Source organism: Phytophthora infestans, genomic scaffold, assembly GCF_000142945.1.
Source record: "Phytophthora infestans T30-4 supercont1.35 genomic scaffold, whole genome shotgun sequence".
Classification (NCBI taxonomy): Eukaryota; Oomycota; class Peronosporomycetes; order Peronosporales; family Peronosporaceae; genus Phytophthora; species Phytophthora infestans.
In genome coordinates this window covers 1,444,001-1,469,165 of record NW_003303724.1, presented here as the reverse complement: position 1 = coordinate 1,469,165, position 25,165 = coordinate 1,444,001, and the positions used below count along the sequence as shown (strand labels likewise).

Here is a 25,165-nt window from a genome sequence, read left to right as displayed (position 1 = left end):
ATTCTTGACTATTGTCTATTTAATTTTTTTTCATGTTGGTTTTGGATTTTTTTTTAATAGACTGAAGACACCACTCCGGCCCAAGCTGCGTCAGCAAACCCGCTGGGGGTCAACGTACGCGATACTGGCTCGCTATTTTGAGCTCCGAGAGTTTATAAACGCGGACGACGAAGGCCTGTCATCAAGCTGACCGCCACCAACCGCTAATCGCAGACCCAAAGCGCTGCTGTCGCAAATGAGCGACATCGAGTCAATTTCCAAGAAAATGCAGTCGGATGAGCTTAACCTTCTTGACGCTCGCGGTCTGCTAAATGGGCTGCTTGGGATAAAACCAAGTTTCACCAATTATCTCGGTAAGAATTTGCTTTTATTTTATTTTCTTAGGTTATCTAAATTTGTTATCAAGAATTAGCTCCAAGAGCGGATATCGTGCACTCTCCAGATTTTAAGGTGGTGTGGTCAAAGCTCTCGGTGGCCATGAGAAGGGCCTAACGAGTGCTGAAAAAGGGGCACTGAGGCCCTTTCAACGTGCGACCAGCAGGAGCAGCGACCCAGTAGAGAAATCAGCTTTGCCGATCGGATCCTCAAGCGCAGGAAGATCACCGCGGAGCCCAAAAACTACGTGATGATATCTGTCATTCCGCCTACATCCAACAAAGTAGAGAGACTTTTAAGTATGGCTCGCATGATCTTGCGCTACGAGCGCAACCGACTTTCGCCGCTGATGTTGAAGATGCTGCTATTCCTGAAGGTGGACAACCGCTATTGGAATGACACCACTGTCGACGCTGTGATTTAGATAGTATGGTGCGTTAACCTTAGTAACACGATCACGTTTGGATGCAAATATTTACTTACTGCAGAGACATTTGCCTCGACCATGCGCTAGACGTGATTCACGACAGCGGACGTCGTCAAGCAACAAGCGTGAAGACTTCGTCGTATTCATCCGCTCGATACACAGGCCTTGACCGGCATCAGCAAGCTGAGCATGTTATTTGTCCATACCTTCACTATCGCATGCAACAATCGGGGGCCGTTGCAAGGTGTCTAGCAGCTGACGTTGCCTTCAGCAGGCATCCAGCGCACACCAACGTCTGTCACGACGGACACACGAATAGGATCACTAATAGCAAAAGCGATGCCCTTGCTGACTCACCTGTACTCACGCATTCCACCCTTAGCTGTAGAGGGCCTCCATTTTACAGCCGCACAAACGCCAGCAGCTTCGCTCCTTTGGTTAACCGCTGATCTTGCGATGTGAGCGATGGCAAATGGGCGGGAAATTCAAACAGCCAACCGTTTTGCAAGGAATATATCGCCTTAGGCGGGGCACCGCGGGGATCCGTTTTGCGTTATAGTACACTTCTTACACCCTTGTACAAGGGTATGGAGTTTAAGCAGTCTGTACCCGTATTGTAAGGTGTTTTTTTTTCGGAGCGGAGGTACCTTATTTGCCTTCCCGCCCTGACCGGATATTTCTCTAAAACCTCTGAGCCCCTAGATGTCTAACTCGACTTCTTTAATTCTAAAATCTGGGTTTAATTTTGAACGATCGCTTCAAAATGCTGAGTTCCCAGTAAGCCGTGCAATTTTTTCTACAAAAGGCTGAGCCGCCAGCATCATGCTTAGAGCATCTGTACTGATAGTACAAAGAAAAGTGATTAGTGAATAGCGTAGAGCACGCTTTACTTTACATAAAAGAGTCACATCCCGTGTACTACGCCGGCTTCAAATATCGATGTAGTGATAGTGATACAGCGCCTACTGATAAACCTAGAAAATCTGCTAAGAGTCGCTATCCCCGTCCATTTTCAGCTCCAAAATGCACTTCTACCATCCCCGCGCATCTACAGTACCCAGCCTGCAATGGTATCTGCGTCGAAGACGTCAACGCATTAGTCCACTAAGGCATACGACGTAAACCCAACTTAGCACGCGACTTCGAAGCCGCGTATGTACGCTCTGTCAAGTTTTACCTTAGTGAGCGTCCGCTATACACTGACGAGCAATTTCGGAGACGATTTCGTATGAGCAGGTCCCTGTTTCTTAAGATTGTGAAAGATGTTGGTAGCTTTGACGCCTATTTTACTTGGCGCGCAGAAGCGACTGGAAAATTAGGTATTCACCCCTCTATCAAGGTCGCTGCAGCGCTGCGAGTGCTTTCCTACGGATGTTCTGCTGATTCGTTGGGCAAAGCGCTTGAAATAGCTGAGGCTACAGTTAACAAATGCCTAAAGCTTATTGTTCAAGCCATTATATCAATCTATGGAAAGCAGTTTTTACGACTTCCGACTGAAGATGACCTTCGCGAAATACTACATATTAACGCCAAACGAGGTTTCCCCGGTATGATCGACTCTATAGATTGTATGAAATGGATTTGGAAGAAATCCTCCAGTGCGTGGAAGGGTGCTTTTCAAGTTGCTTCAAAAACAGCCGCTGTAGTACTCGAAGCCATCGCTCGATCCGATTTGCGTATCTGGCATGCCTGTAGAGGAATGCCAGGATCATTAAATGATCTTAACATTCAGGATGCTTCCCCGCTTATTGCCGAGTATGTAATTTAGGCAGCTCCTCGATATGAGTACACTGTACATGGGTCAACATATTAAGCACTGTACTTGTTAGCCGACGGTATATATCCAGACTGGCAATGCTTTGTAAAACAACAGCTGCACCGACAAACAACAAGCAACAAAAATTCGCTAGAGTACATAAATCTTCGCGAAAAGATATTGAGAGGGCGTTCGGTGTTCTTCAGGCGCGATTCGCCATAGTTGCTCGACCTGAAAGACAATGGCATCTGGATGAAGTGAATGACATTCTAAAACGCTGCATAATTTTGCACAATATGATCATTGATACTGAGGCCAGCCAGTGTATCCGACAACACAGTTCAATGTATGGCTTCAGTGCTTTGACGGGTCAATATCGACGTCATAGGTTTGCATTTAAGCGCATATCAGCAGCCGCGAAGATATGCCCGAAAGTTTTACCGAACGATACAGGTCTGTCATGAATTCAGCTACACACTTTCAACTCAAGAAATATTTGATTGAACATGTTTGGCAAAGAATCAGCTAGCGTTCATCGCGATCTTCCAGCTCGAGCAGCTTTTTATACTCTTCCAGCTTTCGTTTCTGGCGAAGGAGTATGTACTCAGAGCCGTGCGCTATCAACTGAGACGCTGACTCTGTCATAATCGCCATCTCGGATTGATCTTCCATAATTTTTACCTTCTTCTTCGCCACATTCAACTCTTCTTTCATGATTTCCACTTGCTCCGCAGTCGCCTTCGCTAGCTTTCGCTGCGATTGTGCCATCGATCTGTCTATAGCTGCTGCTACATTCTCAGCCTTTGACGCTTTTTTCCTTTTGGTCGCTTCAGCCTTTGATCCTGCGTACCGGGTGAATCATCTGTGGAATTATCTTCGGAATATGCTACTGTGTCACCATCTAACTGTTCATCCGACCGAGAATCCGCTTGGGCAGATCTTAAATCAAACCAGCGCGATATATCAGATAAACAATGAATTCTCACCTCAAATATCCTATGTAGCAAGAACAGCTTGACACACTCGCTGCAAACGGCCAAGGACATCATGTACGAGGTGGCAGGGGCTTGTATATAGTATATGAACAAGGGATGTGTGCGTGCGAACCGATGTGCGACGGCTGCAACACGGTGCGGGCGCTTCTTTTAAAGCGGAACGACGGCTCCAGCCGTTTCCGTGTGGATAAAATGTCTATTCCCTACGGGGCGCCTTTTTGACTCGGCTAGTGAATACAGAGGGCGTATTCACTTTGGCGAGCTCGTAGGACATATGCGTGTTACTTCACGTATACTTTTAAACCCTATCACTACACCGATAGTGTTCACAGAATGCCACTTGTGAAAAGGGCTGGGGTGTATTTTCCTTCCGGTTCACTACCGGTACAGATGATCACCACGGTTGCGACCAACTGAAAAACAAGCTTCATGGACTGGTCGTGTTGCTGAGAGAAGTAAAATTTTGGAATGACTGCAGCCAAGGCCGAGTTAATGCTGTTCCTTACTTGGTTAGATTTTAACTGTACAAACAGTGGTAGGTGCCAAAGAGAAACCGTGCACTGGCGGCTTACCATGTTCAAAAATGATTATTAAAAAGATCTTGACACAGTCGCTTTATTAATGTTGGCAATCACGACATCTCCATGTATTACCCAAAAATTAACTCACTTTAAAATCATAACAGAAGCTTCACAACATATTTAGTTTGCGGGCCGTTTATGAGCCTCTTTGAAACTTAGCTCGCATCAACGCAAAATATAGTAATGACCTGTCCAGCTTTCATTAAGTACCCGCTTGGCCTGCCTGTTTGAGCTTAAATAACTAAAGACCGATCACATCTCGTTCAAAACTCTACGAAAGCAAAAACAATTAAAACGAAACAATTTAATGCATTTAGCGTTCGTTTTGTGCTGATTCAGATTTAGTGATTACCGAAAAACTTATGTGCATTCGGATAGTTCATATTTATCCTGCCTGGACTATTTCCTAACCAAGCAGCAATCCGAAAATACAAAATGTGTGTTTATATTCGGACGACGACTATCCGGACCGAATCAAACGAAATAATGGGACAAAGTTGGTAATACGGTAACCCCCGGTGACGCTCTGGACAAATGAGGTGGCGTGATCCACAAGCTTCGCAACCTCAACAGCCACTTCCGGTCGCCCAAACAGTACGATGCGGTGAAGTAAATCCGGGCGGGGGGGGGGCGTTAAATCCAGGGCTCGAGCCGATGACTGTCCAGGATGTCGTAGTTGCCTACACAAGCAAACTTTTCCGAAGATCTGTCGCGGCTTTCGATGCATACTTCACTCTACGAAGAACGCTACTAGCGCACAGAGTGATCTGAGCGCTAAAAATGTGATGGTCTTGGTCGCAATGGAGACAGCCATCAATTTCAAAGCCAATCATACTCTGATGAAGGTGCAAAGCGAGAGCCTTGTATCGCCATACCTGGTACTGTTCCGTTGACTTACAGACACTCAACAAAACGATTTTAGATTTGAGACCATGGCTGTAGAGGCTCCCCGGCGCCAAGGACGCAAACGAAGCGAGTCATCGAGGATGCGAGACCAGTTCTTTGACGCTGGGAAGATATGCCTACGAAGAACTCTCCTGTAGCTGCTGGCCCAGTTTTCTTAATGCCACCACCGCGTTTATGGCGTGTGTTCAGCTCAAACATAGGACCAAGTCAAGTGCCAAAAGAATTGCTACCGTCGGTGATATTCCACGCAAGAAGGAAAAGGCTGTGTACAATAATGGAGTTGACTATCTACGGAACGAGTACCGAAAAAGATTCGCCCAAATGACCAAGGAGTGGAACATATATATATCATAGAAGTCGCTGTCTCAGAGTAGCTTATTGAGCCAAGATTCGCCTTTTTCCTTGCCGTCATCAACGAACTGGGACGACGCTGACGAGCCGCTGCGAGGGGCACCTATTCGGACTACAAAGACAAGAGATGAGCTAAAAGAGACCGAGAGCATCGCCATGACCGATGCTGTTATGTGATAGTGGCTTGGTTTAGAGCCAAATCGGCAGGAGGTCGCCCAGCGCATGAACCCCAGCATCAAGGTTGAAGAGCTGTCCAAGAACATGTCGGTTGAGGCTCAGAGCGGGATGCATTACGCACTGTTGGGCTTGTAAAAGGATATTGATGTGCTTAAGCGGGTATGAGATGAAAGTGAAGCTCAGATTCCATCTATCGTGGTACTAGCACGTATCCATCTCAGCAAAATATCGTCATCAGCTTTTCAAAGGGGGGGGGTCAATTGGAGGGATATTTATTGGGCCTCTAATAACAAGAACGGGTAGGAGACGAGGGAAAAGGCGGCTTCTGCTGCGGCACAACAGAAATGAAATTATGAAGAAGAGGCAGTACACGGGCAAGTTAAAAGAATCGAAAAGACAGAAAAAGTAGTTAAAATTGTACACAAACCTGACTACTACTACTACCGCTCTGTAGAAGCTCTACTAGTTTCAATATGTGCGGCCCCAATATTCCCAGTAAAGCTACTACCAGTTTGTCAACGCTACCACTACCGGTGTTTTTTATTAGATAGTATTATATAATGATGCTTTAAACGTCAATTCAGCCCTAGGTTTATGAACGTTTTTTTCTGGGGTCTACTTAGCCTACCATAATATACACAACTCATGACGTGTTGTTGTCTTACCGCTCCATTTAAAACTTGATTCATCGCCCCTTGTCGGCGACACGTCCGCCCGTTAAGTAGTACTGAATTTTGCAGCAAAAACAACTATTAGAAAACAATAGCCAGTTCCAGTAATAAATGTAGCACATTTGAGTAATTTTTGTTAAATCTGGAGTTCTATCTTCATGTCACAAGCGGCAACGTTAGTTAGCACAGCGTCAGCTACTGTAGCACTAATATTCGGCAGTTCAGCTTGTTACCTCATAGAAATCCTCTCATATATCTTACGGTTGACAATTGTAGCTGTTATTTTAGTCAGTAAATGCCATTGTAACTTGTCGGCGTTAAACTCGGACGGAAACTATTGAGTACAGAGTGTTATGTATAAATAGCACGTCCTCGAAAACACGCATTCCTACGTGTACACTAAGCTCCTTGAAGCACTCGAATATTTAAATTCACATCCATTATAAAGAATAGTAAATAAAATTAATTTGATAAAATGGATACTCTTTTTTTACTCAGGTAATGCAACGTAGTATACAATACATTAATAACCTTCCAGCTACGCGCTTCCAAGGGAGATTATTTCGGGCATCCGTCGTGTTGGGTGCGACAGCGAAGTCCGTGCAAGAACAGATTTGATCGCATAACGCGAGCACAGAGCTGCGTTTTGTGCGTCGTGAATTTACTCGAAACAGTACAAAGGATGCGGTAGTTGGCATAAATGCACTTCAATGCTTTTACTAATAGTGACTGGTAGTCAAGCAACCAGCAAAAGGCAACACATATATCCTGTTTGTAGGTAGTATAACATTAGTTATCACGCGAACATCGGCATCATCGAACGCTACGTACTCCGACTCGATCTTCGATACTCCCAGTGACTACGACGGCCACGCTTGATGTGGTTGCCCCTTCATGTGAAAAAAACTGCAGTGTTTGCAATTGGCCTAAAAATCAATCCGTCTCATCACCTGATTGAGAGGAAAGGGCGTAGATCCACTCGACAAGCTCAGAACGTTGGCTCTCGATAGCTGCTTCATACGCAGTATTCATGTTCCACTGAACGCTACATATTTGAAGTAAATATGTCGCAATAGAATCGTGGTAGCATGTAATAGCGCGTGTTAAGGCGTCGAAATCACCGTTGGTAGCAGCATACATCTCAATATATCCCCACTCAGTCGCATAATTCACCACAAATTTGACCACTGCCAAACGCCCTTTTTCTGCTGCATTCTCGAGAACTTGCCACGTTGCCTCGTGCATTTCACCGAGTACTTCTTCATTTGTACTTGATCCAACGATCTGAGGCAGGAACATACTTACAACATTAACCCGTCCATGCGTCGCAGCTGCTTGGACAGCATTCCGTAGCGCTCGACGGGTTTTGACAGCAGTCCGCTGTGCCACTGCTTCATCTTCACTGTCGGCATCGCTATCATCTTCGCTGGTATCTCGTTCGTTATCTGGTAGATTCTCACGTTCTCCAATCTCGTGAACTAAACGAACTATCATGTCCACATGACCATTTGCCGCCGCACTCGCAATGGCATCTACTAAGTCGCCGTCAAACCTGTCCAAGAGATGTTCGATCCAATGTAATTGATTCGTTCCAGCAGCTTTGATCAGGGCTTCCTCAGGTGTCATCAACATCTCGTCAATTGCTTCCAAAACGTGCCCCAATGAGGATAATCGACCTGGAAACAACGTGCAGTCAACTCTTATTAACGTACGCTCAACTGCCATGCGCTCTGTCTGGAGTGAATCCGTTTATTGGATTTCGAATACTGCAACTGGTACGTCACTTCTTATCAATCGACTTCGGTCTTAAAGTTTACTTTTTGTAATGCTACGTAAAATTTCTTGCGAGTACAGCTAGTACCGAATTTACGGGGAAATAATGGAACTGAGCTCCAGGTACCAAATACCATGGTATTAATTTAGAAATAGGGTATTGTGGTGTACCAAACAGCATTTTTTGCGTTTAATACATCGAGCTGTCAGGTTGGTTTCCATCAGCACAACAAAATCTTTTGCACGTTAGTTCTTCGTTGGCGAGGCTTCCCCACAGCCATCACTAAATCCTACTACTAGTAGGCCACTAGTCACTACAGGTAGGTTTTCAACTTTTTTGCATTGTTTTCATTCATTTGGGGGGGATAGACGATTCTATAAAAAATATAATGCAATATGCTTCGCGTCGACGCTGCGGCAACGTTGCATGCCAGACCTTCTCGCCGCATAAGTGTCACATCTCGTCCGCGGACCCCTTCGTAGGTTTAGAGGGTAGTAGAGTGGTTCATTGTTCTTCCTGTGTATCTTACCAGCTTTGGCGAGTGTGCGGCACTTGCTACGCAGTACTCGATGTACACTTTGCGTCATTGCAGTGGTCAGGCCATGATGTACGCGGACGAAAGGGAAGATACTAGTTACCAGTGCTGTGGTTAACAAAAGAAACAATCTGACAAGCACTGTTAATCCTTAACATTATCCACTGCATTTGCAAAAACAAAACCTACAATGCAAAGGTTCAGAATACCTACAGAGCTCTAGGCACATGGTTTCTACAAAATAGCTTATGTGCGCCATATTATGCATAATTTTCAAACGAATAATGTATTTTCATGGGTTTGGACTTCCCTTCCTTAATTGATTTCTCTATGAGACCCATGACAATTATTTGTTGTGAGTGTGACTATTAATCGCCAATAAACTACTGATAGATCATACATAAATGTGTCAATCTTAAACGCCTACACTTACTCTATTAAAAAAGTCGGCATTTGCCGCCTCATTTAGGGTGATCGATGTATCACACTACTTGATGCCATCGACTAGCAAGGTAGCCGGTTTTTCAGGTCAATCTGAAAAGATGGTCATGTGTCAAATTCCGCTTAGGTCACGTGACCTATAAGATATATATCACGTGTACATGTATATTGGTATGTATCGTATTTTACTTAAGTACTTCTGCGACGCCACCATTAGCGAAGAAAATGCTTAGACGACCGCTGATTCATCACCATCGTAGTCGAAAGAGTAGTCTGGTTCGACAACTGCTTCCTCATTCTCCCTGACTTCCTCTTCTGTCTCCGAGCTCATTTCACTTGTACACGATGCGGAATCCTGCGCAGCCGTTCCACTCTGCTCGTTTTCATCATCGCTCTCTTCTGAGTCAACAATATCGCTGAGGCGTGGTAGCTGCGGAGCTCGTGGCAGCTGGAATCTTGTCCGCTGAGGCGGTCTTGCTAATCCTGACTGGACTGCTACGCGTTGGGCCACATATTCACGAGTCATATTTTCAAGTGTGCTGACGAAGCGAGTCATGGCAAAATGTGGAACTTTAATTCGTGCGTTTAGGTGACGATGAAATCTCTCAAGAGGGTTGTTAGTACGAGCTAACAATGTTCGCGCCCTCCACGGCGCGTAAAAAAAAAATTTATTTCCCTTCCTCCATAAGACAACTGCGGGGTTCCCGTGGAAACATGTCGAGCCAGTCCTTGAAAGTACCGCCAAAATTACGCCATTATTTGTACAGTAGCTCACTTATTTGGCATCACATGTTATTTTTATCTTGTTCTTGACCCAAGCGATTCCTTAAACATCGATGTTGCTAGGGTCTATAACAGTTAAAACGTCAAAGACCTTCGGCGCCATCGCTAACTTGGCCTCAACTCGTGGTACCTTGTATTCCTTCAGCTTTCGGCGGCACGCCTGCTTGAAATGGAGCAAGCAGCCAATTATACGGACCTCCGGAAAGAAGACTCGAATCGCACTGATAAGTGCGCTCTCAAAGTCACACACGACTTCTTTAGGAGTGAGTTTCCGGCCAACACAATCCTCGGTGCAGTGTAACAGCTTGAGATAGGATTCCTTCTGCATGGACGAAGTAAGGGTGAAGATAGCTGGAACGTATAGCTCAGTTGAAGGATCATAAACCATTATTGTGACACACTGCTTATAACTAGTAGGGGCACAACGAAACGTACCATCTACAAACCATGACAGGTTTTCGAAACGCAACAAATTGCGTAGCTCAGGGTGAGCCCATTGTGGTGTAGTAGAACACACAAATATCGTCAGATGTGGATTTCTTACACAAACCACAACGAATCGCCGAGTTAGGTCGGCGGTTTGTATGGCCTGCGCAGAGGGTGGTCCCCTCGCGGTCCGGCCCTTCCGGGACAGACGAGTGGCTCGCTTCCACCCGGTTCCGACTAACCAAGTCAGATCACTTCCGAGGCTCCGCCGAGTTTGGTTCGGCTGAGCTCGTTCACAACCCTGTGCCCTCCACCAAAGGATGGACGACGGCGCGCGAGCGCTTTTACAGGTCACCGAGCGCAGAGGCAGCTCAGCTAGAAGTGTTACGGCACCCGGGCTATCCGACGTACCGGCCCGCTGAGTATGCGGGACTTTCTTTCGCGCGTAGCGAGACTTTGTCCTACCCGGACCGACCTAATCTCTTGGCGCTACCAGTCAATACCCTACAAGCTATGCCTCTCGAGTATTGACGGCAGGCATAATCCAGCCCTATGCAGGGACTTACCGGAAAAGTGTACACGTGTCTTGGACTAGGAAAATTCTGCTCTGTTATCTTCTGGGAGCCCTTTCGGCCCCCCCCTATATATCCTATGCTTCTCATACAAATATCTAATGAAATGTAGTCGTTTCGGATCTCTACCGACCCTTCAGCTGAGTTCCGGCGACCGTTGAGCTCAGCGGCTGTCCGGATAGCATATCCGGACAGATCGCCGAGTACTTACCGTGATCCTTGGCTCCTAAGCTCTGGGTTATCAGACCGAGCCGATTCTTGACCTAAAGTAGGTCGGCGTATGGTCGAATCTGGAAATCCCTACACCACACCATGCTATGACACGATCAACGCCAGCAGGAGCTTTTTGAGCTTTAATTTCGTCATGCCAAGCGTACTGGAACTGGAAAAACCCTTGCATCGACCCCCTTACTTTTGACATTGGAGGGAGTTCAACGGAGAGATTGCGGTTACCACCGGATTGTTATCCGCGAGCACACATCACGCGGTTTTCGACTGCGCTCTTCGCTACACCCCTAACTGGAGGTTCTGGCTGCATATAATATTTCTCCATAACGTGAAACCATATATCACCCTGGGTCATATTTGTTTCAACCGCTAGCTGATCAACATCCTGCAACATTGCCTCGCTAACATCTACGCAGAGGGTGGCTCACGGTAAGCCGACTCCATCTCGTAATGCTGGATTGGAACGGCATGTATGAGGTACGAGACCACTAAAATCAAAGGATGCTGTTTCGGCCATATATAGAAAGCTTGTCTTGCACTTTTTGCGATACGAGCTGCACCGATACGAGATCTTGACACCTGTTATGTTGGCCCGAGTATACGCGTAGCCCTGATAGTACACTTTGGTACTACCATCCCGTATTCTCGACACTGAAAGACTTCGTGAGGCTGTCGCTGTGGTACAGTGCTGCATGGCTGCGCCATCCTCTGCGCTCTCCAAGCAAGTCAGAAGAGAAGGTGAGGAACGCGTTGTGGACAATGTTGCTGCGGCGTCTGCCGTTGGTTGTGTTACTGGGGTAGATAGTGTCGCTTCAGTAGGAGGTCCAATGACGGGTGTTTCCCCTGCGATACGATTAGGCGCTGAGGCCGCGTGTGGTGGCATGTTGCCGGTCCCGAGCGCGAGGATGTCGAGGCATCGGGCTCATTTGAGTGGGCTCGCTGGGACCGCGTGTTTCGTCCAGACATAGGAAAAAAACGAGCTCGTTCAGGTCGAGTCGAGCGTCGAGACGACGTGTTGATAGGAGGCGGATGAGTCGTTTTAGCTCTACGCCGAGGCATTCGAATTGTTGGGTTTGCAGAAGAAGAAGTTGGTGGAGCAGAAGAACCGGTTGTTGTGCCGATGCAGAATGCTTTGTGGTGAGGAACGATGCGAATGGGAAGCGCTGCGTTGGTTTCATAATTACGGTGAAAAAAAATGCGAATGCGAAGCGTTGCGTCAGTTTCATAAGATTGAGAAATCTCCGACACGCTCGTTTCGTAACTGCATACATTCTTCCATATGTGACCAGTTAGCATTGATAACGTGACCAAATTGTAAGTTTCGTGACCTATTTGCACCTTCAGACCGTGACCAAGTGCTCGGATTGACCACTTTTCACTTCTTCGACTAGCAAAGCTGAGGCGAAAAGTGGGTACGTGATCGGGGCCAATGGTAATAAAATATCACCTGATTGTAATATTACTTTTTAATTTAAATATTAAAAAGTGGCTCAGCTTTTCAAAAGCTAACATATTATTTTAAAACTAACTCAGAGACTTGAAAAATATTAGATACTTGATGATATTTTAAAAGCGGATGCTACAGCTCACGTTTTCTAAAAGGCCAAATCATGGACTTTTGTCATGAATCGATAAGTTTTGTCCATGATTCGAAAAAGTAAATCACGAGGAGCGTGAAATTTATGCTGAATATGTTTGTGATATGGCGTGACAAGGGCAACCATATTCACAGTAGGGTGTGAAAATTGAAGCATGAGTGCTCTTTGGCTTTGTCGGACATTTTTTAAACTACTGTATTGCATGGCCGAACTACCTTTTGTAATGATAGATTTTGCTGTACTCATGTCAAAGCATGGTGAAGTCATGAAAACATAAAAACATATATGTTTTTGAACTTAGAAAGTATGTCAACTCGGCTAGCTTCTTTTGCCGTTGTTTTCGTCGCCGAACTCCATGATGGTACGCAGGGTATCCCATCGACAGCGTAACAATCCATTTGGCCTTGTAATTGCTGCCTGCTCCTTTCTAGAATCGGCGTCAGATGTACAAACAGATGAAAACCCCGCCGTTATTACCGTCTTTCTGGATAGGATTATCCACGGCCGTGATGCTAAAAGCATTCGAAATATTTTTCTTCACGATCTCATCTGCCAGCTCGGCAAGCAAGTAGATGTTAGCGCGCTTGTCCATACTATCGTAGCAGCTGACAGTCTGCGTAGATCCATCCACCACGAGGCAGGGCCGCCATTGCGTGTGTACGTACGACCGTTGATGCACTTGCCACTTGCGGCCGTTGCGTCTTCAACACGAAACGCTTTTTGATAACTCAAATCCTTCTTTAAGACATAGTCATAATCAAAACATGGTCCTTTCGTACTGCACAGCATAGAAAATGCAAGTTGTGGGGGAGAAGGAGGAGAGCGTATTTAAACTGTCGTGAACAGGTTTATAAGCTTAGTTGCGTTGGGAGAGCTAACGTTGAATGGGGAGCGGCGAGCTTCTCGCGACGCGCGGCAGCAAATTGAGTAGCCACAAATCAGTAAATTAAAAATGTATTTTTTTCAAATTTACAAACATGGCCAATCATGGTTAAAACCTACGAAAAACAGACTTAGAAAACATGGACTGGAAATTTTGCGTATTTTAAATATATTTTTCCACTTGGTACGTTTCTTGACACCTTACTAGTAAGCGGGGGGCTCACCAATGAACTCTTTCGGCCGGGTTCAAAAACAGCATTAGTGATGGCCGGCTTTAAAACCGAAGAATATTTGCTCTAGCATTTTACTGTGACTTAGACAAAGCCGATTGCGATGGAAAACGGCAAACGGTTGCTGTTGTTCGAAGTCGATAGAGCGAAATCAAGGTACTTGATCTTGTTCTCTGCCGATAGCCTCGTCCACATCATGCGTCGCATAAATTTGTGGCGTGTGACGCTAGAATAATGCGCTTGCAGTGCCAACCCAACATACCAACCTTGCCGTCACTCTCACAATTGTCCCGGACTCCATGGCAGAGAATATTGACACAAGGTGGGGAATGGGTGTCACGAGACTGCAAATATCCTAAACTGGAGAACTTAACGTGAATTCTATAACCCTCCTAAACTCAAACCCAGACCTTCCTCGGCATAAACTCTATACGGCCGAGCGAGGCTTAGCCATACTTGGTCTTGGGTTTAAGTCGCGTGCTTCACACACGGCTCTTAAACCACACGCATGGATTCGTTTTGCCGAGCGAGTCGGCTTTCACCCCCTACTCCCTATTTCGTACTTTATTCTGAAAATTCGTCGGTTTACAGATCCCAAGTACCGATCAAAACTCCCCTTGTGTCAATAGTCACTCTCCGGACTTCATCACTCTCACTGTTCTTTCGTAATACTTCAGCTAGTCGAACGTTAGCCACAAATGATTAGTGAATAAATGTTACTTCTGCAATCTAAAAAAATTCGTTTTAACCAATATTAGGATGATATTTAATACTATCATTTTGTCTCAAAAGAAAAAATTAGGTAATCTTTTCATTAACTGGCCTACCAGATGATATTATCGCTCTATTACCTTCACCGATTTTAGAGTTACCATTAGCCCCTGTACGTGATATATCCAGATTCAATGCATCCCCGTTGTTCTCTTAGCCCGGTTAACGACATTGCTTTTCTGTGACAAGACCTTTGGATCACCTTTTTAAGTACACCATATAGCCCTATTTCTAAATTTTGGAACCTTGTTGTCAAAGCCCGCCTTTACCGCCTTTTTAAAATGCGACTAAACTGGATTACGCGATGTTTTTTTTACGATACAGCGAACGCTGCGACTTTTCATTTCGGCGCCTTTTCACAATAAATTTGCAATTATAAAGTATACATTGTTGGTGGCAATCTAAAACTGAGCCCCCCCCACAGTCACAAGAAGATGGAAGCTGCCGCTCCTGTTTAAGAGCTCGCATACAAAAACGCGTTACTAAACTCGCATCGGTCGTCGTTTCCCCGACCATCACCTCCGCTAGGCCTTCTCCAGCACCCACACAGGCCCCGTCCGTGCTGGTGTACGTACTCATGTAACCGCCCGAAGCCGCTACAGCGTCCGTATTCTCGTATGCGATCTCAACGTCCGCGTTACATAACGTTTCTCCAGTCCTGCCCGAATCCGCCGCAGCGTCCTCATTCTCGTACGTGTTCTGGTCGGCGTCTGTGTTGGTTCTACGTGCTCCAGTCTTGCCCGAAACCGGCGCAGCGTCCGCATTCTTGTACACGCTCTGTTCGTCGGCTGTGCTGACTGTACGTGCTCCTGTCACTGGCCAAAGCCACCGCAGCGTCCGCATTCTCGTACGTGGTCTCCTAGGCGTCCGTGCTGGCTGTACGACCTCCTGTCACGGCCCGAAGCCGCTGCTGCGTCTGCATTCTCGTACGTGCTCTCATCGATGTCCGTGTCGGTGCACTTGTTTGAACCCGTTGGATTGGCCGTCAATCGGTGTTTGTGGCTAGCCCTTTTTCAGGTGGTAATTGGTGCTAGCAATGGTGCGACCCCATGTATCAGAGTGAGACCACTTTACGCTGATGAAGGACGTTCCGAAAAGCAAAGCGAAGTACTCGTACTACACGTGCAAGCATTGCACGCTGGCTTACAGCAAGGATCCTGACCTTGACCAACCTGAGCTACTCCTAGCATGTTCGTATAACTACGTTGGACATTTGCGCAAATGTGAAGCATATCGGGCCGTCATGGAGAGCTGTCGAGGGCAGTCAGGCGACGGTGGTAGCTCGAGCACATGATCACCTCGCCGGCAAGCGTTCAGCAAACAAGCGCCTTGGTTTTTCGAAGGTATCACCTAAGCGCAACACCTCGAAACGAGCGTCCTTGAGGGCAAAATCCCACCGAAGATATATAAAGCTACAGAAGCAAAAACTAGAGAGACTACTGGCTGAGTTCCAGGTTGATTTTTTTTACCCGATTTGTTCATCGAGCGGTCACGTACGAAAGCACTGTTGGAATACTTGGGCTCTGAACGCTTGGCGGACGCATTACCGGGCGTCATGCTGGGCATTGCCGTTCCATCCAAACACAAAATTTGAAGCAGATACAAATTAGCTCTGGGGGATTTGTCAACTTTTTATCGGATGTGTTTCAGAACATTTCTCGTGAGCACGTATTGAATTGCCAGCTGTTAAGACGGAGCCTTACGTATGCATTGCCCAAGGCGGGCGCCCGGCACGACGGTGTGGTAATGGCTCAAGAGATGGAGATTATTTTGAAGCAGGCGCAAAATGAAGGGTGGAACATTGGTGCAGTCTACACCGATAGCGCCGGTCAATGTGGTAGAGCCCGGCGCATCTTGGCTTTACGATGGACTAATGCTACGTTGCGTTTCGATTTTGCGCATTGTATCAACAACATTGTCAAAACAGTGTTAAATTCATCTTTCTCGGGGGTTACCAAGGAGGCAACGGCAGCCGTTAAGGGCCTCAATGCGTCATAAGCTAACTAGCTTGTCTGATCTAGAGCCGTGATGGAGAAATGCCACGACGAGCCGCTAGCATTGTTTACACTTTGTGAGACGCGATGGAATAGTATGCAGAGTTGTTGTGCCTCATTATTGAGAGCTCGTACTGCGCTGGAGATGCTGAGCAGCAAATATTGTGGTCTTAAAGATTACACTAGCTCGCTGAAGGTATTCACGACCCCTCATTTTGGAGGAAGCTGGCAGAGGCGGAACAAGTTATTGCGCCATTACCGAAGTCATCCTATCGGCCCCAACGCGACGAGAACACATTAACAGATGTCGTTTTATCATTTTGTGATATTTTGGTGGGTTTCGACAACTTCTATTTGAATAACCGAAGTGGACTAGTTTAATGTGTACAATCACGTTGGGAATAATGTGAACAACCGCTGTTCATGCTGACATTTCTACCGAGCCCGATGACGTCCGACGAAGGAAGAAAACTTGTGGAAAGAACCGACGACAAAAAGCGTGCCATGGAGATGGAAGAACGCCTTATTGGTAGAAACGTGCTAGACGAGAACACTGAGCAAAAGCATCGGCAACAGTTTCAAAATATCAAAAAAAAACAGCCAGAATCGCATCTTCGACACAGCTCGCAGAATTTGATGTCTACTACTACCGTTGTCTAACACTGGTGATGATTACGACTGTATTCGCAGTGATATGATTGAGTGGATTGAGAATTCGCTGTCTTTTGCGTACCCGAAAGAGTTTCGATATAATAAGGTTAAGTATTGGCAGCACGTTAAAAAGGAAAACCCAGCAAGTGTTTTACCTGACCTGGTAATTAGAGTACTCTCGATCATGGTTAATTCTGCAGCTACGGAAAGTTATTCAGTGATATTGGAATGATTCATACTCCAAGTCGCAATAAGATGAAACCACCGAAAGCTCTAGACACGCAATGTATACGCCAATACATGCGTGAGCGCGAACAAACATCAACCGAAAGCGGGCCAACAATTTCCCTTATTCTAGATTCAACAGAGCGCCCGCTGGTTGACCGATTCGTGCAAGATGAATGGCGGGTCGAGGGACATGAATCGCCCGACAGCGGGTCCGTTAGCGCCGCCGGATTAGCAACACCCATCTCCACTGATGCCCTTCCTGAAGCTGCACCATCTAGAATGCCTACGCTGCACACCCCAGCTCAGCGTCCGCCGGGTCGTACATCGCGAGCCCCAATACGACGTTCTCCTCGTTTACGAACCCCCTCTCCACAAGCACCTAAACACCAGTCCGCCCGCCAGAATATCCCCATTCCACTGCGGTCGCAAGCCGATCAAGGGGACGAGCAGGCACCAGACGAGGACGCCGTGGGCGATATAGGCGATGGCGTCGATGCTTAAGAAACGTTTCCACACTGTGTAGAGTATCTTGAAGAAGTACTTGAGAATGCGGGGCTTGATGGTAATTTCACTGCGTGCTACGACGACATCCTTTTCCGCCATTGGGAGTTCGAGGAGACCCCATACCCGATAACACTCCATTTCCAGACACCTATGACCCCATGTTTCTGCAAGAGAGAAACATCTGAGGTATTCGCGCTCTGAAGTCACCGCTCGCTGCTCGCTTCTCACGGTCAAATTGCATAACCCACCGATCTAGTTGGGCATGTAACCCAATATGATTTCATCACCACCTTCGTTTATGTTTCGACTGTCGAGCATTAAGTCGAATTCGTAATCGACAAGCCTCTGCCATTACCCCGCGCACTAGCATTTGCTTCACCAACACGGACGTCAACGGGGCTGTGGGTGGGGGAGGCGGCTTCAGGGAGTGGCAGCACCACGTACACTAGCACGGACGTCGAAGAGAACACGTACGAGGATGCGGACGCTGCGACGGCTTCAGACAAGACAGGAGTGCGTACACAAATACCGACGTCGACAAGTCCACGTACGAGAATGCAGACGCTGGGGTGACATCGGGCAAGCCGGGGGCGCGTACACAAACTCGGACGTTGACGAGGACACTTAAAATACTGCGTACGAGAATGCGGACGCTGCAACGGCATCGGGCAGTGGCAGCGGCACGCACACTAACACGGATGTTGAAGAGAACACGTACGAGAATGAGGACGCCGCGGCGGCTTCGGACAAGACCGGAGCACGTATAATAACTGGGATGCCAACCAGAGCACGTACGAGGATGCGGACGCTGCGACGGCTTCGGGCAAGACAGGAGCACGTACACCAAAACCGACGTCGACGAGTCCATGTACGAGAATGAGAACGCTGCGGTGGCTTCGGAAAGACCGGAGCGCGTACACTAACTCAGACGTCGACGAGAACACTTAACCCCCCCCCGTCACTAAGGCTGGATAAGGAAGCATGTGGGGATCGTCATAGAATGGGCGTTTAGGCCATTTAGGCCCCAATGTACAGGGCTTGGGGTCCTAACGGTAAAGAGAAAGTTCCTAGGAGATACCCTGTCGTAAAGACAGTGCTTCAAACGAGAAGCCTCTGAGCCATCCATTCATTCTCCAAAAGGAAACGCGGGACCGAGATGCCTCCCCGCCGCGTCACGTGCGCTGAAGCGGAGGCGTTTCCGCGTCGTCTCGAGGGGAAGGAAGGCGCAGAACGCGCCCGCCTGCTTGAAGAGCACCGTGCGTATGTCGACGGTACGCGTGACCGCGATGCTGACTTTGGCGACGAAGTTGCGGATGAGCCGATTGATTCAGCTCGTACGTCAGAAACGACAGGAAGGTGGCCTAGGATGACAGTGGATTCACGCAAGCCTCCTGCCCCAGCTAAGTACCAGAAGAAGGGCGCACTCGTGGAGTATTACTAGTTGCTGGCAAGAGCGCCGCGATTGATAGGGAAGGCGCCAGTCGCAGCACTGTATGCAGAAAAGCTTGCTGCCGATGCTGCTTCTGATGATGAGGATAGGAGTGACAGCGGAGACGAAGATTGCGTGGAAACGGGAGAGGACCAAGGAAATAACGACGCTGAGTCTGACATGGCGACAGCGGCAGAATCCCAACACCGAAGAAGGCGGCGAAGAAGAAAAGACCGACAAAGGCGCCTGGCATGGCCAAAGCAAAAGGTAAGCGTAAGCGCGCACCATCCAAAAGCTCAAGAGCTGACAAATCTGCGCGAACAACAAGCCCACACGTTGCTGCTGATGAAGAAGACATCAGGTGAGGAGATTATGCGTTTTGCGTACGATGTGTTTCTCACACTTCATGGTCGTAATTGTTTGTAGCGATGCGTCTGTTGTGGCGATTGGAACTATAGCAACACGTCGCCATCTCTGACATGTGCAACAATCACAGCGCAGGCACATCGTGGACCCATGTCGACATCGGAAGGTGCTTCCTCTGCGCAACAGACTTCACCGCTAACGTCACCTCGATCTTCGGCTGCCAGGTACGCTGTCACATCATGGATATCAAGCATGTGCGAGATTTATTTCTGACAGCATGCTGTATATTACTGCAGATTTGGCAAGGTCACTGAATATGGCTACTATTATTCCCGCAACTACGGTTCCCACGATCCCGCCTCCTCTCTATTCCCGTCCGGTTTCCCGTCAAGATGATGCCATCTATGATGGTGGTGCATCAGATTCGGATTACGATGATTCAGACACTGAATAATACGAGGACACGTATAATTTTGGAGCTGATGTGGATGATGAGATCGATCCCAAGCGAGAGCGACACGGAGACGAGTGATGAACTGTCACTAGATGCACCTCAAACTGGCGATTCAAAGGCCTTTTTGATAGTGCTATCGTCAACTGCTATATTGTGCACTGCGAGGCTTGCAAGTTGCGAGGCGATCTTCCGGCTGATCACGCCGGTTTCATCGCTCAGCTGCAAACCAAGCTACTACAAGTGGGGTCGGCCGAATTTGCAGACACGATAAGGAAGTAGCTTATTGTGCTGGTTGTTCACATTGCTAACTATTACTGTATGTGTCCAAAGATGTACTCATCTAGACCAGTTACACCATTGCATGGCGACGTTCCACCGTCCACCCACCAGCTAAAGACGGACGACGAATGGGTGGAGGTGAATGGAATTCAAAAGCGGCGTCAATGGCAGTACAAGGTCTGTACTGTACGAAAACAAGCAGTACACAGCGGCAGGTGACACGATTATACTGTCCCGGTTGCAGTAAATGCTTCAAATGGCACGTCGCTATGCTCTATCGCTCTTACTACTGGTATCTAACACGTATAATGCAGTGTCTACCTGTGTGCCAAAGTGCGCCAAGCACATGACCCAAGTAACAACTAGACTTGCTTCTCCATTTAGCACCAACTTTGGCGCAATGGAAGCGAGGGCCCACAGCCGCGCCACGGCCGCGGTAACTCGCTGAGGGCCCCACCAAAAAAGCGGACGGGGGGACAAGGGGGTGGTGAAGAGGAGGGGGGCGGTAGGGACGAGGAGGAGGCCGCAGGGCTCGGCAATGAGGGAAGTGATGGTGGTGAAATTTCAGATGGTTATCAGAACGAGACAACGGAAACTGGGGGTGACGACGTGGTAGAGAGAGAGCACCAAGAGTAGGAACCAGTGAAGCTGCGTAAGTAACAGCCCAAATGACTTGCTTTTAGCAAACAGATGCAATACACAAATTTGCTTTCGTAGCCGTTCTGCACGTGACTCCGTCAAAAACGATTTATTTACAATAAAACGGCCATTTGTACATGCACGATGTCGCGTATGGGCTTTACGGATTTTACTCACCCTGCTCGATATAAAGCATGTGGGTCCATAATACGAACGATTCCAGGATCTAGTACAAATATACGACACCGATCTTTTTCCTATACAAATTTTACGTCAAGACTTTTTTTGACATGCTTGATATCAAGCATGTGAAAACTAGTCTGTGCATTCGAGATTTGCTCTCGTAACGGGGGGGGGTAAGACGCACGAAAAGGAAATCTGCATTTTGATGAAGGGCCTCCCGCCACTTTCTTTTGTTGTGTGATTAACATACTGCAACTAAATAGTAGTAAGCTGACTATATAGTAAGAATTAAAACCAAGGCGTTTGTGCGAAAAGGCGAAAAGGTGAGGGGTGTGGGCGAACGGTCCCCGCCTAAACTTTACAAAAAGCCTGCCTCGAGCCTCCTAGGCTATAGTTTTTTTTCGACTTAACTTGAAGTAAACTTTTTGAGGAAAGCTGACATGGAAAATTCAAAATTTCTAGACGCTCCATGTGAAGAAACGCTTTGCATCGCTACATAGGATTGCGCCAAGTAGTTTTGTATCGTTTCAGAAGAAGACGCCACGAGGAAGTATTTTTTTCATATTAACAATTTGATAAGTAAATATGCTGTGGTTTTAAAGGTATTAAAACAGATATCCTAAGTGCTTTCATAAAAGCGAAATGTCAACTTTGGTACCAGTCGGTTGTAGAGACAGTAGAAGCCTCACGTTACAGTATTGGCATTGAGTCACCGCTCACTACGTAGTAGCTGAGATTGCTTTGCCATGCGACGAGTATGATACCCAAACTTGCTTTTTTTTCAACACCACACATTTAAATTTAAGAATGTTGTTTTTGTGCAGTAGAAATAACAAAAGATGTCTGCGCAGTACACTACATCAAGATATTTGTACGCCTATTTCTAGCCCCGCGGGATAGCCAAACTTGACTAAACACACACTTGAACTGCAATACAGGATCCTGAGACCGACAGCTTGGTATGAGGTGGAACACATGCAGGCAGTCGCTAAAAGCGGAAGTATGAAGGAATTCACGCAACTATAGCTGCCCGCGTCAACCAGCCACCGCATTAGTAGATTTTGTATAGTGGGCGAGATCCAGAATGAACCACTCTCACTCAACCACTCTGTTAGCTACATTTACAGCACATTAACAAGCATGTACATGTAATACTACTATTAATACAACAGTATCTCAACAAAACAGGTATACATGTGTTTGCTGCAAATATTACGATGGTATCAATAGATCTAGTGCTGCATAATGTACAAGCTATATAAGGGGTTATAACTACCATGCTTCATTTTCTAGCACAAGAAAGAACCAATGTATTGTTCATTTGATTTTCATCGAAAGGATACCTTCAAGCCATTCCTCGTAAGCCGTCCTGACGCTGCTGTACTCTATCTCACGTTTCCCCGCGGCTTTCATGATATTGACAACGTCATCAGGGGTCTTATTATCTAGAAAGAACTGAGCAAACTTGCTTGTCAAAACCTCATCGCGTTGTTTGTGGAGCAAGGCAGTCCTGATCTCTTCAAGTCTTTTAACTTTCGCTGCATTTTTCGCTTCAGTAGCAGCCCTCGTAAATGGCATCCACGCACTTACGTCCTTACGTGTGTAACCCCGTTCTTCTTTCAGCTGACCGGCTGGTTCGCTCATGACGTCTGCTTTAAGAGACCGTCGAAGTAGGGTGCTGGCCGACGTAGCTAGCTGAGGGGAAGCTTTCTCTAATTCGATATGAGTCGAGACTGCATCGATGCTGACGAGTAGACTGATTGCAGCAATGCCAAGCGGGAGTACGGTCTTGGTCCAACCCATTGTTGTCTTAGCACTTGGTGGGAGAAACTTGTTTGATGACCCGCAAAGGAAAACGAGAAATGAACGTGTGGTTTTGCAGCCCACCGGATGTGGGTAGTCGGTACAGTACCATTGAGGAATGATCAATACTGTACGCTCGAAGTACCGGCCCCAATGCCATCCCATTTTATTGGTGGCATATCTTCCAGACAGATCTCTAAAAGACCGGATGACTTCAAAAGGGTTCATGAAAAAAACCTTGATAAGGGTATACATATTACTTGGCTTTGACCAAAACTCGATGTCGCGTTGGGGCCGATATTTGTTTCGTATATCGACGATCCTCTCTATACCGGTAGTAAAAACTCTCGGTATAGAGAGGATCGTCAATTTACGAAAAAAAAAATCGGAAATTAGCTCAATTTACGGCGTCGGATAGAACCCAAGCTTTTATCGCCCACTTGTCAAAACGAATACTTGTACAGCACTATTGTGGTGCGCTTAACAACCAAATTGCATAAAGCTTTCAACATCAATGTCGACGACTTTGTTCTACCCTATTATTATGTGTATTTCTCGATCATACGTCTAGGTGGTATCCAGTGATATGCAGTTATCTACTCCTTTTTTCAGGTATTATTAATCAACAAATCCATCACCCCTTCCAATGCCGCTATTGGTAAATAGCGGCATTGGAAGGGATGATCGGAGTTCGGCAGTTATGTAGGCATGTACGATTGAGAACCACTCCAAATCGCGAGCAATACCATGTACACCATTTCAGGTTCGTTCTCCCCACCGCAGGAGTTCGATACAACCACCCCAGAGCCGACTTCCTCATAGGACCGGGCAAATCTCAGTTCAAAACATCCAGTGCCTGAGTTCAATACACAAAGGTGTCTCTTTTATTTCGTTGCCAATTGTTATTAATTGTCACTACCTCCCTGTGTCAGGATTGGGTAATCTACGCGCCTAACTGCCTAAGTACCAGCTTTTGTCATTTTCCTACCTCCATATCATCTCGTCTGCTACCAATCGCTAGTTCTCAACCTCCTTCGCTACCTCGAGGACACGTGCACGAACGTCTTCAAGGTAAGTGTTACCCATTCTGCCAAAACGAAAGTGGGCGCGAGGCGAAGCGATGAATGGATGGGCCTTTAAATTCTCAAATGGTCTCGAAATGACAAAAGTTGGCACTTTCGCAGTAATTGGCAAAAAAATAAAAGAGACATCTGTGTGTATTGAACTCAGGCATTGGGTGTTTTGAATTGAGATTTGCCCGGTCCTATGTGCAAGTCGGCTCTGGGGTGGTTGTATCGAACTCCTGCGGGGGAGAACGAACCTGAAATGGTGTATTGAGTCTTAGTGAGCCGCTATTGGCGGTTGGGTTGAACATGCCTAGTAACCGGAAACTTGATCATTCATTTTTAATGGTATGAGCTTTTACCTTTGGAAAGGAATACTGGGACAAGTACATGTTTGTTGGAGGCTGAGGAAGTTTGCTCACTACCAGATGGCATCTCAAGATTTGAGTGCAATCTTTTGTTTTGAGAAGACCGTCTCTCAAGTGGAGGTGTTGTTGTTGTTAACGGTAAATGCCGAAGTGAGTAGATTAAAGTCAATTAAATCTATCCTCTAAACTTCAGTGCTCCTGGCCATCCACCAGATTAACCGGTTTGGGACCGGTCCATCCTGGAACGTTCAGCCGGTTAACTGAACCGTGCAGAGTCGGTGTGACACTCCCACTCACCGCTACTGCACGACGTTCGTCTTCGTTAAGGATCGCTACTCAGCGGCGTTCCTCTTTTTGATCCTGCTTGCCTCGCGAAGGAACGCTTGCGATTTCGTTCCAAGCGGCTTCGTCAGCATGTCCGCAAGTTGGCGCTTCGTGTCGACGTAGTCCACCTTGATCGTAGAGCGTTCCACATTCTCTCGAATGAAGTGATGTCGGATATCCACGTGCTTGGTCCTAGCGTGATACCCAGCGTTACTTGCAAGTGCGATAGCACCTTGATTGTCCTCCCAGACCTGCGTCGCTCCCACTTGCTCGTGACCCATGTCCTTGAGAATAGCACGTGTCCACAGTACCTCTTGCGTACACAGACTCAGAGCCATGTACTCTGCTTCCGCTGAGCTGAGCGCAACCGTTCTCTGGTACTTGGACTTGAACACAACCG

General features: G+C 47.0%; 1 protein-coding gene and 1 non-coding gene across 2 annotated transcripts; both read right to left on the bottom strand.

The window, feature by feature from the left end:
* Positions 1-22,523: 22,523 nt before the first annotated feature.
* Positions 22,524-23,009, bottom strand: PITG_23048 (secreted RxLR effector peptide protein, putative; the record flags this gene model as incomplete). Its single annotated transcript, XM_002898734.2, has 1 exon — positions 22,524-23,009. One exon carries the CDS (start codon positions 23,007-23,009, stop codon positions 22,524-22,526), a length of 486 nt encoding a protein of 161 aa, XP_002898780.1.
* An 898-nt stretch (positions 23,010-23,907) lies between these two features.
* On the bottom strand, positions 23,908-23,962 carry PITG_33055 (the record flags this gene model as incomplete). The annotated part of the gene is made up of 1 exon (XR_009934449.1): positions 23,908-23,962. It is a non-coding gene; the product is annotated as an 18S ribosomal RNA (ribosomal RNA).
* Positions 23,963-25,165: the final 1,203 nt, after the last annotated feature.